This window comes from Ambystoma mexicanum, chromosome 2q (assembly GCF_040938575.1).
Source record: "Ambystoma mexicanum isolate Mex_15411 chromosome 2q, UKY_AmexF1_1, whole genome shotgun sequence".
NCBI classification, from domain to species: Eukaryota; Metazoa; Chordata; class Amphibia; order Caudata; family Ambystomatidae; genus Ambystoma; species Ambystoma mexicanum.
This window is the reverse complement of record NC_090924.1, coordinates 765,862,786-765,882,889: the sequence shown is the minus strand read 5'-3', so window position 1 is coordinate 765,882,889 and position 20,104 is coordinate 765,862,786. Positions and strand designations below refer to the sequence as shown.

Here is a 20,104-nt window from a genome sequence, read left to right as displayed (position 1 = left end):
CCATTAAGGCGTGTCATGCCAAACTTTTCTAGAAGTATCACCCGCTTTTTCGCTGCATGTCTTGATTGGGTTGGCAGGGTGACGATTTCTGATTAGCACGATTGGGGGTACTGCACAATTCTATCTGTGAGTTAGTCCCCCACTATCCAGATAGGGAAGTCACAATGACATTTATTCAAAATGGATTTGACTATAGCAACATTTTCAGTGGTCTCTAAATTATTGGGGGGGGGGTCATATACATTGATTAAGTTCTGGAGTTGGTATTGGAGTTTAGTAGCCAGCACCATAGAGGTAGAGCCATCTATTTTGGATAATGACCAAGGGGAAGCCACAGATGTTAACAAACCTCCTTTAGGTCGACCAATTGGGCCTTTTGAGGCTAACTTCTGTATGGTTGCACGACCATCAAACTATGAGCCAACTTTCCTGCAATGCTAAGATCGAAAGATTAGACAATTGATATGAGTCCATCGTGACTAAATAGATGGACAAATCCCTGAGTGTCCCTAGTGCAAATGACCTGAATGTCATTGCGATATCTGGGAAAACTGGGTTTTGAAGATGGTTGGTAACCACTGCCAGTACCCTGTATCAGAATCACTAGTTGCATGAACAGGGATCATTTGATTTGATGAACCAAACCAGTTAAAACAGACACAATCTCAGATTCAGGATCATTGGACGATTGATCAAAGCGTGCTGTAAAGGTGGGCATCAGACTCATGGAGGTTGCTGTGGCCATTGCCTTAGAACTCCTAAGGATACTTTAGTTAGTACTGAAATAGAAGATATTGGTCTATTGGGTATCAGTTTAGGAATTGGGCAGAGGAGAGACTTACTAATATTCTCACACACATGTTGACAACATGAGTGTTGAGGAATCGCTGAAGTGTTGACAGCATAAGTGAGATGATTGTTGACCTTGTGAGGCGGTCTAGGTTTAATGCCTGGTGGACCGCTAGAGCTACCACATGGCCGTGTTTTAATAGATGGGATCTCAATCGTAGAACACAAATATCCCAGTTTGGAAATTGCATCTTGGTAGAATACTACGTAATCGAGTAGCGATGCGGAGCTAAACCAGATTTTCAAGATGTTGATGGCACTATGTTCTACTTGATCAACTATGATAATCTCTTAGGATTGTATAACTTTTAATGGGGCAACAGAATGAAATGGGCTAAGCACTGCTTCACGAGTTAGGGGACGCAGATGACTCGCTGATGAGATGAATTGCAATTGTAATGCTATATGTAGCTTAACAACACCAGTATTTGTCATCATTTGCTTAGTAGTTGCAAGTGTCGATGTTGACTTGGGAGTGGTGGAGGACCACATGTCTGTTAATCAGTGTTGGTCTGACACTGGTGCTTCGGGTCTGCACATGGGGGAGGATCCAATTGAATCAATGATTTGACTAAGTGAGGACTCTTTAGTGATGGGTGCAGCACTGAGGTTCTCTGAAGATGGTAATTGGGGGCACACCGGTTGGGGCTCAGAGTCTGGCACAGGGCAAACTTGTATAACTGAAGCCAAGTATTTAGCATGGGTGCTATTCTCGGGTATTACACAGGCATTGGCACTAGTCCGAGGATGTTTGGCATACATTATTGCCTGGGAGATTACTTTTTGTTTTGCGGTTACCGAGTTCCCTACGGGCCATCTATTAAGACTATGGCACAAAGGTCATGGCGGTGCTTTAGGCAGAGTAAATGCTGAAAATAGTTGAGGCTTAGGTCTGGTTAAAGAGGAGACGGGGACTACTACGGCATCTGTGTTGCTGTATTGGTCCTGGACATGTTTCCAACTTCTATTTATGCTCTTGTGAAGGAGGAGTGATTGGAGGTCTAGTTTATTATCAATTTTCTTTCGCATTTTTCAATTAACATGCAAAGTAGTCGTTCGAAGGCCAAGAACATTTAATCTGATAACATACAGGAGGTACTTTTATCACTCATATTCAGTCGGTTGGGGGGTGTGAAGGGGTCAGAACAGGTGGGGAAGGGTGTCTGTTCTGAGGGGGGTGCTAAATGGAGGGAAGAGTTCTTTCTCGGTCCAAGGGGACGGCCAGAAGGGAGGGAAGGAGGGGAGGTGGAGGAGGCACACCTGTAGGGGGGCTGGAGGGGCGGGGGGCGGGAGGGGCATGGCAGAATGGGTTAGCAAGAGAGTTTCACTGTATGCATATTTTGTTTACAGTTAACATGTTTCCCGTTTACATGTTGATCCTAAAGGGGGTATCCGCTCATTCAGGAGGCGAGGGGGAATTGAGCAGTTAAGGTTGGGCCCAAGGAATTTACAATGCCATTGTTGTTTGGGGGGGTTTAGTACCCAGCACTTTGTGGGGTGTGGTTCACCCGTGCCATATGTTATCGGGGTGTGGGACGACCTGTACCTTTTTGGGTGAGGCTCACCCAAGCCATCGTTTTTAAGTCATGGTGCCCAGCACTGTTTGGGAAGAGTTCACCCGTGCCATTGCTTTTGGGGTCCTGTTACCCGGCACGATTTTCAGGTTGTGCGCCTGTGCCATTGATGTTTGGGGTATTGGACTTGTGGTGCAATTTAGGATGCTTACTTTGAGTGGTTACTAGTCAGGTGTTGAGGAAGTAGTAGGGAGAGTGGTGAGAATTTGGGTGGTATTTTTTTTCTTCAGTTGTTATGTGCCATCTCTCTCCTTAGTAGTACAGGGCGGTGGCAGGTTTGGAGTAGATTTGTCCCGCTGTTTGTCTTACATGTGAGGACGGTGAGGGGTTTGGTGAGAATGGAGTTTTCTCCTTGAATGTTGATGGACTGTAGTGGCTGGTGTGAGACATTTTTGTTTAATTTGTGTTTTGTATGTCTCTTTGGGTTTGTTCATTTTCACTCTATAAAGGGGGAGATATGCTGTGACTTGCATTTCCTTTCATCACTGCTCTGTGTTTGTGTGCGGTCATGAGTGCCTGATGAGGAATGTTGAGTGAGTGTTCCCCTGTGAGTGTACTGGGAATGACAGTTGGAAGAGAGGGTGGCTGAGAGAGGGGGTGCTGATGAATGTTGCCCCTTATGTACCTGTCTTGTGAACTGTAACCTTCTAACTGAAACTAATTAAAGAAGACTTCTCAAGTTTTACCTGAGGCTGCAGCGTCATCTCTCCTAGGAAGGTACAATTTATCACACTCCTTGCACCCAACCCTTGATGCACATGCCAAAATTAAGTGTTTAAAGAAGCATTATTTGGATCATTGACCATCCGATTCTTGCATGCAATAAACTACTGACCTTTCTTCGTCCTCTGCCAGGTTAAAGCCTTACCACTGGTGTGGTGGTGTGGCTGGGGCCCATGTGCCCAGAGGGGGTGGCCCCTAATAGAGACCCCAATCACTAGCTGCTTTCCCCAACTATCACCAGAGACATTCTTTCAGTAGCTAATGAATGCAGCAAGCAAAAGAAGTAGTTGTTTTCTGCTCAGCGAAAGTCACATCCATAAGAAAAGCATGTCCAAATTGGTATTTTGCCGACATTTTACTGTTAGGCTTAGTATTGTGAGAAAGGAAAACCAAGCCCACTGCACTGTGCATTGTTTCCTCAAAATAATTGCATGCTTACATTATTATCACAGACATGTGTTAAATTTAAACACCTATGTTTATGTTAAATAACTTATTGATTTTATGCAAATTAGCCATTCGCTGTTGCCATTTATCCAAATACCGTTTACCATAGAAGATGTATTTACATAATGAGGGAGATGTATTTTCTTATTGAATTGTTTATATGCGTAGCAAGAATATTTTCTTTATAAACAGTGATTTATTTACACTCTGAGCCCGAGAAAAGTAATTGCAAATGCGGACTCGACACAAGCAAGACCACCCGCGTGTGCAGTGTATCTTGATTTTTATTTTTTATTATTATTAGCAGAGTATTTATTGAGCGAGGACCTAGCTTTGGGAAGCAACTGCGCACTTTTCTGTGAGAGAAGTAGATCGCAAGGGATCAATAACAATGGTCCAGGGAGCTAAAAATGTGGGAGGAAGAGGGTGGGCACTAAGGGAAAGTAGCCAGGGGAGAAAATGGCAGAGCAGATCAACCATTCTCCGGTTATGTGGATAGTGGAGGGCGTGTGGACCTAGGTGTTGGAGAGAAGCCATTCCCTGAAGTGGAGATTCTTGAGTTCCATCCTGAAATGTAAAAGTGAAGGAGTGCATCTGGTTTTGATGGGGAACAGGTGCCAGAGTCTGGAAGCATAGAATGAGAAGGCCTGGCTTAGCACTCAGGGAAAGGACCGTGATGCTGGCGCACGAAGGGCACGGGGGGATTGTTTCCACAAAAACGTCTTCTAAGACAGAAAGTATGGTTCCCCAACCTAGACACCATAGTAGAAGACGTCATAGGCTGATGAACCCTTTGCTCTCAAGTTGCCCAGCACCCTCATCCCAACCCATTGCAGATGTCTCCTCTCCCGGAAGCAGTCTGGGAAAAACTGGCTATGGACTTCTTCGGCCCACTACGAAACAGAACATACGTACTAGTATTAATCACAGAGCACTCACGTTTCCCAGACGCGCAGCTGATAGAATCCACGTCAGCCACCTGTGTCATTTTGGCACTAGACTGCATGCTATCAGCATACAGGATACCCAAAGTCATAAAGTCTGACAATGGCTCGCCTTTCACCAGCCGTAACTTCAAGAACATTGCACGCTACTTGGGCTTCCAGCACAGGAAAATAACACCACGACGATGACCTCAAGCTAACATCATCGTCGAGAGATTCACAGCAAATGTCAAGAGAACACTGCAGATAGCAAACATCCTCAAGCCATTTGAGCAAGCACTATATCAATTCCTGCGCAATTATCGACACACCCCTCACAGCACCACAGGAGTCTGCCCCTCGGACCTCATGTTCCAAAGAACCGTGAGAACACGATTACCTGAAAGTAACAAACAGTCCACAGGGCCATCAGAACAACAGGCCAGGACTTGAGACCAGGAAGAGAAGAGAACGATGAAAGACTGAGCAGATTCCTGGCGAGGAGCACAAGAATGTGACATAGAAATAGATAAAGTACTAGTGCGTCAGCCAAAAATAAGAAAGGAAGGCCCTACATTTGCACCATAACGACTGATCATGACCAGCAAAAAGGGAACTATGATAACCGCAAGTGGGGAAGAATACCAATCCATAACGCGAAACTCTTCCCTCTACAAGAAACTCCCGGACACAGCACCCCCGACACGGGAATCCACTCGAAGCAGTCAAAGTGACCTCTTCTCGGACGACTCCTTCCTGGGGGGCGGCGAGCAGTCTGAGGAAGAGGCCAGCAGTGGAGAATCGGATGGTCCACCACAAGGAAAGACGCCAAGCTTACTGATGCAACCTCAGCTATGCCGCATAAAACCTCATAGACTAATTGTAGAGATGGGGTAACCTGCAGGTGAGCCAGCCTGCTAGAAAGGCGGGAGATGTCACGTTGTGGCTAGGGCGCCCTGCCCTCACTCACCGTTGTGAGGGGAAGGCTCACGTTTGGGCCAAGACAGGGGAAGTGACGTTGGGCTGGTGAGGGGGCGGGAGAAGGGAAACAGCAGTTGGCAATACGTTGGCGTGCAAGAAGTGTTTGGCTTGCACAGGCCCTCGTATGCCTCTTTATTATGCCTTCCCCTGCCAGAGTGGTACTTGAGGCAGACATGGCCCGACTTAACAACATTCAGACATGTCATTGCTAATTTTACTATAGCCGGTAAGCTAGCAATAGCCGGTAAGATAGCTCAGTGGGTTGAGCGCTCGCTGCAGTGATGTGTGTGTGATTGGCGGGTTTGAATCCCGGCAAGGCCAACTCAGCCTTTCATCCTTCTGAGGTTGATAAATGACTACAAAAACGGGTTGGGTGATATTTTATGTATATTTGTTCGATATAAAGCACGTACGCGTACGTGCTATATAATAATAACACATCATTTCATTTGGGATTTGATGTCTGCTTGCATTTACAGTAATTTGGTAATATGGGGCTATACACACAGGTATTAAAGATACATAAGGTGATCCATTCTTGTATGAAATGTATATCACATTACAGTGATTTAACCATATTGTTTGTAGTGTACCTGGGAACAATGCTATGTAATTCTACTTCTTGTTTTGTCAAGGGGTGAAGAAGGTCGTGTTCCATTGCTTCCCGTAATGTCACTTCGGGGTGGGGTCACATTCTGTGATGCCATGAGAGGTCACGGGTCGTGGGATGTCACGTTCCTTACGCCTGGCATGTTGGTGAAATGACGTCCCAGAAGTACTCTAAAGGATGGCGCATCGTTTAAAGCCGTTCTTTTCTTGGAACTGTTTGTCTTGTAGTTTCGGATTGAAGCAGCACTGCCCCCCGGTGGACATTTAATACTTCGAGAGAACCTCCCCTTGCATATAGGACATTTCCACCTTGCCCACAATCCCATGTTTTTTGAGACGGTAATGTCCCACCCGACTCTCAAACTGTTCTATCCAGAGGGACGCCACATGATTTTGGTGGACATTCGTGTTGAAGTCACTAGAGAAGAAGCATGAACGTTTGCTGGAAAAGAGGGTGATCATTTTGGAGTCAATTGAAAGCATTTGGCGTATTCTTCCTTGACATTCGGCAACCGAGAGCTATTTGAGAGGCATGCGGTAGTCATAAATGTAGTGTATTTCTCCAAAAATGAAATGTAGACCCTGTTGTGGATGGCCTGCCATGGACATCCGGCAGGTCCCCATAGTGTTGCAACCATGATCACAAGACAGGTCCTGTGCCTGTGGGGGTGTTGGGGGTGGTGGGAGCGCGCCTGTCGTGCCCGTGACCATGCTGGCAGAGAGTCCTACGGCATCAGGGCGTGCAGGCTGGTGCCCCCACGCGTAGGCCTGAAGCCTACATGAAATGAGACACAGACTCCGGAGTTCCTCTTCTGGAGTCTGCAGCCGTTCTGTTGGGCGTGTCTGCAGAAGCTCCTTTTATTAGCTTGGGCCATGATGTTAAAAGGGCAACACACAGGGGAGGGACACATCCCCTTAAAGGGGCAACACTCTTGGGAGGGTCACACAATATGTAAAAGTTGCTGCATGGTACCAAACATGTGTGTCTCTTTGGGCTAAGGACGTAGGTATGTCACTGCTGTGCAAAGTACAAGTACAAGTGCGATGTCGCTTAAGGAGCGAGGTGGCTGGCTGCTGGCGCGCAAAATAAATCAAATCTTTTGGTCTCCTCCTATTCAATGTCGTTTCATTTAGAATACTATTATTACTTGGTGATGTGGCCTTTTTTGGTTGTTTTACTATTGGAACCATATGTTTTTTTTTTTATTATTTTGGAAAAGAAAACGTAAAATCAGCAATTCGACAACAAACAAGATTTAATAAAGACTGCTGTAGCTCTTACGTTTCCTGTACATGGAAATGTCATTATTATTATATTGTAATTAGTCAAAAAGACTTTTCACAAACATTAACATACCAACAAACTATGATAAAAGTACATACATCAATTATATTAGCAGCAAATACCATAAGGTACAATAAATAAAATACGCATGTACATTACTTAACAAATTGATTATCACAGGGTTAACAGCAATTTTATTTTTTTATTAAAAGTTTTATTGGTTTCACACTAAGCAAAAACAAAATAAAAAATTCGTTTTCTAGTATACACGAAACCTTTAACATTTTTCCCTTATATAAAAGAGCAATAATTCCAAAGCCAAGCCTCCGTCATTCTCCACTTAGCCACTATCGTATCTTTCACTCCATTCTCAAATTAACAGCATACCATATGTCCAAACATCTACATCTATGTATAAATGATGCCCAGATTAAACCTTCCATTCATTATCTTCTTTCTTTAGGCCTATCTTTGCATTCATAAATTTCAACATTGCCAGAGTCGGACCTTTTTTGTTGCCAATCAGAATCCAATCCCAATAATCCACAGGGTTTAATGTTCCCCTCCTGAAGTCTCCCATGTTGGAGGCTCGTTCAGCTTCTAGGTTTTCGCAGATCATGGCTATGTGACAGAGGGATTCTACTGTTCCCTTTTTTTTACAGAACCGACACTTATTCTCGATCGAACTGTGGGCCACCCTGGACATACTTTTAAGACTTTTCAAAGTAAAAATATTGCTATAATTTCTATTCCAGTCTGCCAGTTCGCGTTTGGATTTAAACGAGGACTTCAGGGACAAGTAATCTCCCCTGGCATCCCGATTTGGGTACCAGTTTGTAGTTAAAAAACTAGTCACCACAACGTCATCAAATGTATCGCTCTTCGCATGGATGTTTCTTCCACATTTAGAACCCACTATTTTTTAAATCGGACATTGGGGGGGGGGGGGTCATTTTAGCTTTTAAATATAACTAGCCTCATTTCCTTTCCACCTGACCACTGAGAGAAGGCAAACCCAGCTCCAGATGCAGCGTTTCCTTAGGAACCGAAGGTCCACGTTTTAGCAACTTCCTCCAAAATGCTCCCTCAATAGAATTTAACCATCTAGGTCTTTCATCCTTGAGGCCTCCAGGCCATATAAGGCTGCCATATTTTACTTGTAAGAATGTTGGATAGGGAGATTCCTTCTTTCTGTTATCCCTTTTAGATAGGCGGTGCATCATCTCTCTCCTAGGGAGAGATTCATTGAGATAGGGACAGGGGGTTCTTCACTCTAGGGACAGGCTGCATGTGTGTTGTATAATTCTTCTAAAATGATTGATTTGTCTATTACTTGTGTTCTCCAATACCGTTCTCATGTGTTACGATTCTGTATCTTAACGGCAGTAATGTACTTGGGTCCTATGGTCTTTATTTAATTAAGCCCTAGGTTCTTTTTTTGTTTTTGTTTTTTAAACAGCAGTGGAGCCAACATATAATCTTGCTTGAATCCCCTAATGAGCGGTACTGATGCAGTTACTCCCCCATCATTATCGAGCCGGACACAAGCACTCGTCTCCTCGTGGAGTTTCCTTAATAGTGTCAACAACCACCACGAACACCACAACAAAGTCAGCTTTTCCCAGAGGGTGGACCTATTTACAAGGTCAAAAGCTGACCTGAAATCAACAAACGCCACGTATAGCACCAGGGCATCCTTCTGCGAGACCTCAAGAAACAATGATCGAGCATGCAAATGGTAGAGGAACCAGGGCGGAAACCTGTCTGTAAATCATTCAGATTTTACCCAATAAAAGTAGTTCCTTCAATACCAGACTCGAGAACAACTTACCAGTCACATCCAGCATGGATAAAAGTCTTTAATTTTCTGGCTTGCTCCGGTCACCCTTTTTGTAGACTGGAACAAGCACAGATTGCCTCCACGTGGACGATATGGTCTGCTCATAGCATACTTTATCAAATAGCGCTTTTAAGTAAGTGGCCCATATAACTGGGTTCCTTTTTAAGGACCATGTTAGCAAGCCCATTTGGCCCAGGGGCCCTAGAGGGTTTGAGGGTGTTAATGGCAACCAATATAGTGTCAACCGACATGTGAATGAGCCAACGCTCACTGTTCATAAGTTTCTGTAGCGGGTACAGTCCTCAAGTTACCCCCTATAAGTTTCAACCATGCCAACTCACCAATAGAGTTTATAATGTGCTGCTTTTTAGGGCCTTTGGCCACAGGTAATAGCTGCCATATGGTCCTTGAATTTCTACTACTCAAGATGCCTATCGACTGTGGCGATTGGATGTTGTGCGCAGAGTTTTTCCATTCCTGAAGCCACCCACGGTAGCTATTTTTAATAACACTTGTTTGGTGGTGGTGTTCGGGGCCAGGCCAAACGCTCTTTCTCAGATCGCGCAGCTCTCCTAATGCGTTTGGCATTGTGAATCTGAACGTCAAGCGGATTACTGTGCACCTTGCCTATGACCATGGTACGACCTGACCTAGTGGATGCCACATCTGAGATGGAGGTAATGATTCCGTTCTCCATCTCTTCCACACTTAAGGCTGAGTATGTCTGCCAACTAGCTCTCCCTAAATTATTTACTTATCGAGAGGCCCTGTTGATACTCGCAATGGACCATTGAATACAATTCCCTGAGTGACTTGCCACAACATCTTTAATCGAGGAATGGAGGATAGCATAGGGGGCAACACACTGATCTTGGAAGCAAGAGCATGCATAGCAACAGAGGTTTGAATCCCTGATTTGTGCTTAGAAACCAAACTCAGGTATGGTATTAGGTGCTTTATAAAAAAAAAAAAAAAATTAAACTTAAATTAAACCTCAACAGCATTAACCGGAATTTGTAGTGTTAAACTCGGGGGCTTGGTCACTGTCGACATTAGGAAATGTATAAATAAATTGCACATATTCTAAAATATCATTACTAGGAAATAGGCAGCCCAGCTGCGACCACTTCTCCAGGTCTCCTCCCCTGGAACATCTCCTCTAGCTCTTCCATTTAGGAGGATCAACTCCCACTCCCAGAGGAAGTCTACCCATTTGCACCCCCCTGTATTGCCTTTTTGTTGCAACAACTGGGACTTGGGATTTATGTCATCAAACGGGGAGCAAAGTTAATTATCTACACAGCGTGCAGTTAAATCTCCCCCTACCAAAATGGACTTATTACCAACTTCACCACCCCAGCCCGCACAAACATCGATAAATGCAAAAATGTCTTCCATAGAATCACCACGGGGGGGGTCATATACATTTATCAAGTAAACGTTTGCTTACATCTTTCGAGTTCAACTGTATTTCGACCGCCATAACGTTATTTTCAAAGGCATTTTTGCTTATATTCCGGGAGTCCATGGATTGCCTCACCCCTATGATGAGACCCCTAAATGGTCGACCCAGATCTCCCTTTTTTGCCATCACTTGATGCAGCACGAAACCCTTGATAAACACATTGTCAGTTAACCAAGTCTTTTGGCACATAATAATGTCATGCTCCATTAATAAGGATAAGGAGCCCTCCTCAGAGAACAGATGCCGATGACCTCTGGTATTCCAACACAGCAACTTTAGACCTCATTTGGTGGAGAAACATTGCTGCTGTAAAAAACTCTTCAGCCATTCCCATCCCTGCGTGTTGACCATATGTGCCAATGGTTGTGGAGATCTATGCCCTTAGTAACCAAGGCCCTGGTCCGTTCTTTAATGCACTTCTCACAACACGTAGTTGGAGTTCCTTCAAGTTTCATGGTGTCTAGATCATACCACAGCGATGCAAAGGTTGATTTATGGAAACGTATTGGGGAGGCAGTATCGGCAAGGCAGCAGTGTACTCTAGTTTGCTGCCTTCCTTTAACTGTTGATTGTTCGATGAAGTAAAAATCGGTGGAATTGAGTATCCTCAACGATTGTATCTTGGCCAATAACTTCACGACTGAAGGACGATTTACATTTCTATAGTTCTGAATGGATTTTGTTAGGCAGAATCCTGTGCAGTCCCCTTGGGGAACACTGCAAAAAGATTAAGACTACAGGAGCAGCAGTAAACCCAATTGGTAGCAGTCTGCACCACCCAGATTTACCTGGTAGCTGTGCTGAGCAGTCAGACTTCTCTCAAGAAGAGTAGAGCAGTATGCAGAGTATACACAATAGGGCCAAAACACAGTAGAGCAAACAAACACTGACCAGAGCTTTGTATAAAAAGTATATAGTTATTTATTTAAAACACACTTTAGGTAATACACTAGCACTCTCAATGAAAAGTAATCTAAAACACAATCAGGAAAGTATACACACCTCCCTTGATAACTATCGGACAAGTCAGTGTTAAAGCACAACTATTTGTTAAGACAGAAGTGAGCACTTAACCTAGCTGGCACTCCAATAGTGTAGTTAAAGGGAGAGAAAAAGGTAGAGCATAAGAATAAAACAGTTCCCAACAATTTTGAGTTCAGAGCAAGGGGAGAAAGGCAGGTTATACTGTAGAACCATAGTTCATTGGCCAGGCCCACTTTAAATGGAGCAAAGCGAAATGTGCCCAGGATCACACGTTTAAAGTAAACTGAAAGTCTTTGCAGAGTGTTCAAAAGAGGTTGGGGTGAGTCAAAAGATATAGTTAGAAGGCCTGGAGCCAACCCAGTTTAGAAGCCAAGGATTTAAGGGTCACCTTTAGCACTCTGTAGAAAGGGGAGGCCAGGCAGGACAAAGTACCTTAAGAGCAAGGAAGCTCCAGCGGGGGCAGTTGTTCCTGGCAGTGGTTGAGGTTCGTGGTTCCGACTAGGGGAGGAGAAGATCTCGTCGAGGAGGAAACGAGGAGTCGTTGCACTGCACAGGGATGAAACCAGCCACGGAGTTCCCGATTAAAAGGTGCAGTCCTTTCATTTGCGGTCAAAAGTGGTGAGCTTGGCTATCCGGTCGCCGGGGTGCTTGGCACGGGCGATTCGACCAAGGGCCGTCTTTGGAAGGTGAAAAGGGTGAACTGGTTTGTCCCACCAGCTCAGAGGAAGAAGACTCGTCCAGCAGAAGATCTTCTCTTGTCGTCGGGGAAAGTGGTGAGGTAGCTGCAGCAGGGCTTCACCGGTGGTGTCGTCGTTGCAGATGGCACAGCTTCGTCCCTCTTTGGATTCTTAGGTCCTGTGGCGACTTCTGAAGTTCCAGTCCCAAAGGCCCTGCTTTTATGCAGAAAAACCCCCATTCATCAGCCTAGCTGTCAATCACACATGCTAAGTGGTGAGCCGGTTTGGCTCACCACTGGGCCAATCAGAGAAGAGTGCGACTTGAGTTGCTACGGCATCTCAGTCCAGGGTGCCAAATCCCCCCTCCACCCATCCTATGGAACCCAGACAGAGTGGCACCATTTGGAGGGCTTCTGTGGAGAAGCCCGCCAAAATAGTGGAACAAAGGGCTCGACCTTGGTCAGAGTTACAGAGACGTACACAAACGCCATTTTGGAACCGAGTTCTGGCAAAAAGACCCAACAGTGGATTTAATGTTAAATAAATAAAGCGGCGGTATCTTTAACATTGCACCAAAAAGTGGTGCGTTTAAAATCAATGGGAAAATCCCATAGAGAATATTCGAAGGAATATTTTCCGTGGGAACCACTGCCACCAGCCAGAAACTCGACGAGGGGGGACGGGAAAGTGCCCCCTCGAAAATAGACCCAGGGGCAATCGAATTACCCCTTACCAGTACTTCCACAATATGATGGTTTGTACTGGTTCTGTTCACAATTTTGGACTAGTAAAGCCAATGGTGACTTTACATGCCCTGGGAGACGGTAGTCAGTCCCAGGGTATGGAGTCTATGTTTGGGGGTAACTGTGACACCCCTGTGGTACTGCACTGAGGGTGCTGTGTACCACACATACAGAAAAACAGATGATACCCTATGGAGTAAGAAGGAACCCCATAGCCCATAAGCACATAACAAGTCAAAGACATACCTCAAATCATGCCTAAGAGTGGGAGTAAAAGAGTCTCACTCTTAGCAGGAGAAAAAAACAAACCCCAAAAATCCAGCAAAGCTGCTGGGGGACTCACTAGGTTTGGGAAATTAGCCTTATAAGAGAATTCTCCCTAACAGATTTGGCCAAAGGAATATTCAATATTAGGGGATCTAATGCAGGAGATTCCAGGAAGGGAGCTGATTGACGGCCAGGCGGCTCATTTCCAGTTATGTCCACAATGTGGGCAACAGCACCTTGTGCCCGCTCAACCGAACCAGACTGTGGATTACTGGTTACGGTTAAAAGTAATGAGCCACCAGCCGTTGGTAACACTGCAGTCCCCCTCAATGCTACTGACACCTCCTTAACAAACCAACTCGTCAGGGTACCCACATTTTTCCTTTATCTAGCCTTCCTGCAAGAATCTTTTTTTCTATTTTTATTTTTATTTTTGTGTGTGTCCTAAAGTTGTGGAATTCAATGGGCTATCACTTGTCTCCACCAAAACAATTTGCGGCAGAGGGACATTCGATTCCATAGGCTGGGCAACACACTTAGCTCTGCGTCGTTCTTTGTGAGTTTTATACGTTAGAGGCAAAGCCTCCACAGTGCAATTCATCAATGAAGGGCCCAGACACTGCTCGATATCTTCGATGACCACAGGCCCCTGAGCTTCCTCAGCAGCCTTTTGTGGCAATGAAAAGCCTTTTGTCTCCCTCATTTATGAGCAATCGGGGCTTTGCCCTAGACTGTTGTTGGTCAAGCTATGCCACCAATCGTTGCAGGGTTACATCCTGATGCTGTACATCCTCATATATACGCCTTCAAAGATTGAGGAGAATTTTAACCGCAAAGTGCATAGCACCAACATTAAGGTCAGCTACAGAGCTCCCATTACTTGAGTTTATAATGGATGCTTGATCAGCCTCTTCGGGATCGTCAGCAGGCAAATCTGCCTCTGTAGCAGGAAATAGCTTGGGAGTTAATGACATATGCAGTGACTCTCTTCCCTGTTGAATAGGCAGTGGTGGGAGGGGCAGCGATGTCAACAAGTTTTCCTCCAGTTGTTTCACTGAAATATCATGATCCCTTGTATTGTGCACCACCCCGTGTAGAGAATAGCAAAGGGAAGGCAGAGAGTGGTTATTGTCGAACCCGGACATTGAGCGGTTTTCAACCCCGGAGGAAACTTCGGTAAATCAAGTTCATGAGTAAATCAATGCCGCTCATTTCGTGTGGCCTTTTGTTACATTGCACAATATCTGACCCAAAATAGGTAATTAAACCCTGAGCTGGATTTTCAGGGAACGGCCCTGCGTTAACTTTCCATAAGGCTCACAGGCTCCATGCTTGATTGCTCCGTGCTGGTGGCGCGTGAGCAGTTGTCGCTTTGTATAAGGTTTGTCCTCCCATAGGTTATAGGCTTTAGACCCACTTGCGGTCTTGCCGATCAGTGCCCCTGTCGACAGGCACTGAAAAAATACTCTGCACCAATGCAGTTCAACACAGCAGACCACCTCTGCTCCACCTCTCTTCTCCACAGGAATAAGGGGTTTAACCCTTTAACTGCCATGGGTATTTCCCCCCCAGGACCAAGGCCTTTTTTGGTGATTTGGGTATGTGGCCATTCAATGCCTTGTAACTTTTTTGTTACATGAGATCTCGGCCAAATTTGGCCCCTTTTTTTCCCCACATGTAGGCGGTCGTAACGCCACCCAGGAATCCTAGGTTGCTGTAGGGGGGTGAGAGAAAATAAGCAAAAAGGACGAACATTTTGTGTTTTTTCGAGAAAAAAAAAAACAATAAAATGATGTACAAAGAAGCCCTTGGTTTTTTCCTTGTAAGAGCTAGGAACAAATGGTTTGCTGTGCTGAACTCCCCAATTTCCTGGCTTTCAAGAACAGATTGAGTGGAAATGAAAACAAATTATTTTGATGTAGTTATCAACCGTTTTGTGAGAGGTAGGCGATTTTGGCCATTTTTGCCAATTGGACATGCGTTGGCGGAATGGAAGAAAAGGGTAGGAAAGCCAAAATGGAGGACAGAAAGGCATATATTTCTGAAAAGTAGACAAAATTCCAAGTTTAGGAAGGGGTGATTTGCGTAGGTCGGGCAACAACTAGGTAGGGGAAAATGCCCATAGATTGGGGGAAAAGCTGGAAAACGACCGAAAAAAAGGTATGTGGTGGACATGGTTGGCTTGGTACGGCAATGGCTTCTGTGAATTTTGAGGAAAGCAATGCTCCACTACAGTCCTCCGACTCTTGTAGTTAGGAAAACGCACATTTTTTGTAGTGTTTTACAAAACAAGCAATGCCACAAGCCAAACTCTGAGCCATGGTACACAGGAGTTTTATGCTTATGGCCTGAATAGATGCACTTAGCATGTGTAAATCAGGAAAACCAATGTGGTGAGGAACGGCAAGCATACTTTTTTTTGAAAGAGCACAGGCATACCTTTTCAAGGGTAGCTGACTTGTGCAGGTTACAAAAGTGTATGGTGCCTTAAGCAGCGACTAAATGTAGGGCACATTTGGGAAATGAAAGGGTTGTGTGACATAGGGCACCAGCAAATGGGTCAAAACGTTATGAAAACCACACAAACACAACAAATGTTTTACCTTCCCGTGTTCCCACAGGTGTCCCGATGAAACACAGGTAACCCCAAGTCTGTTTTGACACGTGAGTTTCACACTTTCTGCAGACGGGCACACCATACAAATATGGGCCTCGGATGTCCAAGCCACCAAGGAAAACCGGGAACCCCATGCATTTCCGAAAAGAGGACACCCGTGGGAATCCGCAGAGGTATGATTTGCGCAAATCAGCCCAGAATGTATTACCCAGAAACCCCGGCAAAGACTCACATAGGAGAAGGGTGCCCAAGGCCAGGGATATTACCGCTGACTTTGCTGGAGCCCTGGCTGCCCTGCGTTACAGCTTCTCCCTACCAGGGAGTCTCGCCAGTGTGCCAATACCTCCCCGAAGGGAAAAGCTGTAATGCAGCCCAGCCGCAACTCCAGGGCGGTTGGAGGTGATGTCCCTGGCCTTGGACATCCATGTACCATGTGGGTGTACTGTCCCCTAAGCACAGCAGCAGCTCCTGGGAGCCCCAACAGGATCCCCATTCCTCCCCAGTGGTGACATCTCTAACGTAGCACAGCCAGAGGTGGAGCCTGGGCTTGCAGACGGACAACCCACATGGGAGGGATCCGCTCCCAGGGAAACACCAATGTTATCCTGGCATGGGGGGCAATTTATGGCCTGCCCCTGCAATTGTGTCCCAGTCCACCAACATATCTGCCCAGACGGCCCATTCCCACCCACACCACCAACAATCCAGCCCGAGTCTCACCCACCCCACTGACAGTGGGCCCTAACCATAGAGTAATAAAAAAAACAGTACTCCCATAACTTTGCAGCTGCTCGCGTAGAAAAAGCTGTAAACAAAACAAAAAACGTGTTGCCTACGGTCAGACCAGCAAAATGTAGCCCTCCTCGGGGGCAGATATGGAGGGGCGCTGTCCTGCACTCCTCCCTGGGCTCAGGCGTCCCTTCCTAGGAGCAGATATCTGGTCCCAGGGAGGGCAGCATGACATGGCACTCACTCCATTGCGGGCGTGGGGGTCAACGCCCCATCCCATTAGAAAATTCCCCGACCCTTTGGGGTGCCCCACAGCCCCCCCCCCCCTAAAAAGCGTTCCACCATTTTCACTTTTTTCCTTTGGTAACCCAACTCCCCTTGGTGCAGAGAGGCACATTGGCACATCAATCTGGCCCCGGGGTGTCCAAACCTTACTGCCCCACCCATTGGGGGACCTGTCCCACCATTTTTGGGGGCCCTCTTCCCCATGACCCCAAATGGGTGGCGGGGGCACCTCATGCAGCCTCCCTGGGCCTCCTACAAACACCTGCGTGAGGTACACCCCCTCCATTGGGGGGGAGGGCCCCCAAAAATGGTGCGACAGCCCCCCAGTGGGTGGGGCAGTAAGGTTTGGGCACCCCGGCGCCAGATTGGCACACCAATGTGCCCCTCTGTGCCAAGGCAGGTATAGTAAACAAAGAAAATAATTCAAAATGGCAGGCTGCCCTTTAGCTGGGGCGTAGGGGCCCCCTACACCACTGTGGAATTTTCTAATGTGAAGGGGGGTACACCTCTCCACCCCCACCCCAATTGGAGGGGTGGCCCATCTCATGTAGCCCTCCCCAGGGGCAGATAAGGGGTGAGCTGTCCTGCACTCCTCCCTGGGCGCAGCCGTCCGTTCCTAGGAGCAGATATCTGGTCCTAGGGAGGGCTGCATGACATGGCACCCACTCCATTGCGGCTGGGGGGCCAGGGGGGTCAATGCCCCATCCCATTAGAAAATTCCCCGACCCTTTGGGGTGCTCCACAGCCCCCCGCATCCCATCCCATTAGAAATGTCCCTGACCCTTTGGGGTGCTCCACAGCCCCCTAAAAAGCATTCCACCATTTTCACTTTTTTCCTTTGGTAACCCAACTCCCCTTGGTGCAGAGAGGCACATTGATGTGTCAATCTGGCCCCGGGGTGCCCAAACTTTACTGCCCCACCCACTGGGGTGGCCTTTCCCACGATTTTGGTCGGCCCTCTCCCCCCCTCGCCCCAAATGGGTGGTGGGGGAACCTCATGCAGGCCTCCCTGGGCCTCCTGCAAACAGCGGCATGAGGGACACCCCACCTCCATTTGGGGTGGGGGGGAGAGGACCCCCAAAAAGTGTGGGACAGGCCCCCCAGTGGGTGGGGCAGTAAGGTTTGGGCACCCCGGGGCCAGATTGGCACACCAGTGTGCCCCTCTGCGCCAAGGCAGGTATAGTAAACAAAGACAATAATTCAAAATGGCAGGCTGCCCTTTAGCGGGGGCGGAGGGGCCCCCTACACCGCTGTGGAATTTTGTAATGTGAATGGGGGTGCACCTCTCTATCCCCACCCCAATTGGAGGGGCGGCCCATCTCATGTAGCCCTCCCCAGGGGCAAATAAGGGGGGGGCTGTCCTGCACTCCTCCCTGGGCTCAGGCGTCCGTTCCTAGGAGCAGATATCTAGTTCCAGGGAGGGCTGCATGACATGGCACCCACTCCATTGTGGGTCGGAGGAGGGGGTCAACGCCCCATCCCATTAGAAAATTCCCTGATCCTTTGGGGTGCCCCACAGCCCCCCTAAAAAGTGTTCCACCATTTTCACTTTTTTCCTTTGGTAACCCAACTCCCCTTGGTGCAGAAAGGCACATTGATGTGCCAATCTGGCCCCGGGGTGCCCAAACCTTACTGCCCCATACACTGGGGTCCTGTCCCACCATTTTTGGGGGCCCTCTCCCCCCTCACCCCAAATGGGTGGCGGGGGCACCTCATGCAGGCCTCCCTGGGTCTCCTACAAACGGCTGCGTGAGGTACACCCCCTCCATTTGGGGTCGGGAGAAGAGGCCCCCAAAAATAATGGGACAGGCCCCCTAGTGGCGAAATGCAGCATGAAGCACCTACGCATGAGCATGAAATGCGCGCCCCACCTGGCCAAAACCGAATTGGACAGATGCACACGAAAGAGAATGGTGCAAAATACGCAAGGTACACAAAATGCGGTGCGTGCCCGGGCTTTGGCGGTTTTCGCTATAAGGGGATAAGGGACACGGCATGCAACAGCTAATATTTCACATTTCACAACCCGCCTGATTAGTGCAAAAATGTCAGGCAAATCCACAGATGTGGCAGAAAGGTGCAGACGGGCAAAGCGGATCGAAATCGTGAGAGAATTTCCTTCCACGGTGGGGGAGCGGAATCTAGCAATTTTTACCCAGCACTAGTCCCTTCTGAAAGCTTGCATTTTTAGAACATGCATCAGGGGTGACAAAGATGATTTGGTAAGAGTTTACAGCAGCTTCTCAGGAAAGCAAACTAATTGTGAAAATGAGCCCTATTAATTTCAAGAATAATGTGCATTTTCAAAACCAAAAGAGGTTTATCTGATTGGGGAAAATGAGGAAGCCAGGCAATGCACATATTCGATTTCAATATGCTGCCTCTTTCATAAGCAGAAAGGAATTTTGCTTTAAAGGTGTCTTTATATATCATTGCTTTCAGATTCTAGCCTATCTGCCAACCCTCCTTAAGCATCATTAACAGTAGTTTTAAAATGCTGCGTTTACAATTCTTGGTTTGCTTGATTATTTTTGCCTATACAAAACTGTTACTGGGAGCGTATCTAGAACAGGATTTTTTAATTATTTCTAACCCATTTACGCCTTGTGAACATTCTTTACATGGTTGCTGTTTACCTGGTTTAGTTTGCAACATTATTTAAAATAAATGTTTTCTCTTTCAGCGATAATGTGTACGGTGAAGCCGGACGGCATTCCGCAACTGTGTCGAACGGATGAGATAGGAGAGCTTTGTGTATGCGCTATAGCTACGGGTACTTCCTACTATGGCCTCTCTGGCATGACCAAAAACACATTTGAGGTGAGTGCAAGGAAAGAACGATACCTTGGTATCAGCTTCTGGGCCCTTTGAAGTAAGGGCCAGTTTCTCGTTATTCAGTAGCCTGCAGTTCTTGTCACTGCTATTGTGAATCTGTAATGAATCACCCTTTCTCCCCAATATGATCTCCATTGAGTTGTCCTGCCTGTCACTGTTCTCCCAAGTTGACTCTCCCACTGATCCCTTTGGCAGTGCTCTGTGATTGGGAGTGCTGCATTGCTCTGTTAATCATTTGGCCATCTTTCCCATCAGTGCCATCCTACTGATG

The 20,104-nt window shown here is 46.7% G+C and overlaps 1 protein-coding gene across 5 annotated transcripts in view; it reads left to right on the top strand.

Moving 5' to 3' along the window:
• DIP2C (disco interacting protein 2 homolog C) overlaps positions 1-20,104 on the top strand; it is a 2,321,522-nt gene that overhangs the window by 1,719,638 nt on the left and 581,780 nt on the right. For all 5 annotated transcript variants that reach the window (XM_069647998.1, XM_069647999.1, XM_069647996.1 and 2 more), the window contains one exon: positions 19,682-19,818. In XM_069647998.1, the coding sequence (XP_069504099.1) occupies positions 19,682-19,818 (137 nt within the window). The remainder of the gene's footprint in view (positions 1-19,681; positions 19,819-20,104) is intronic.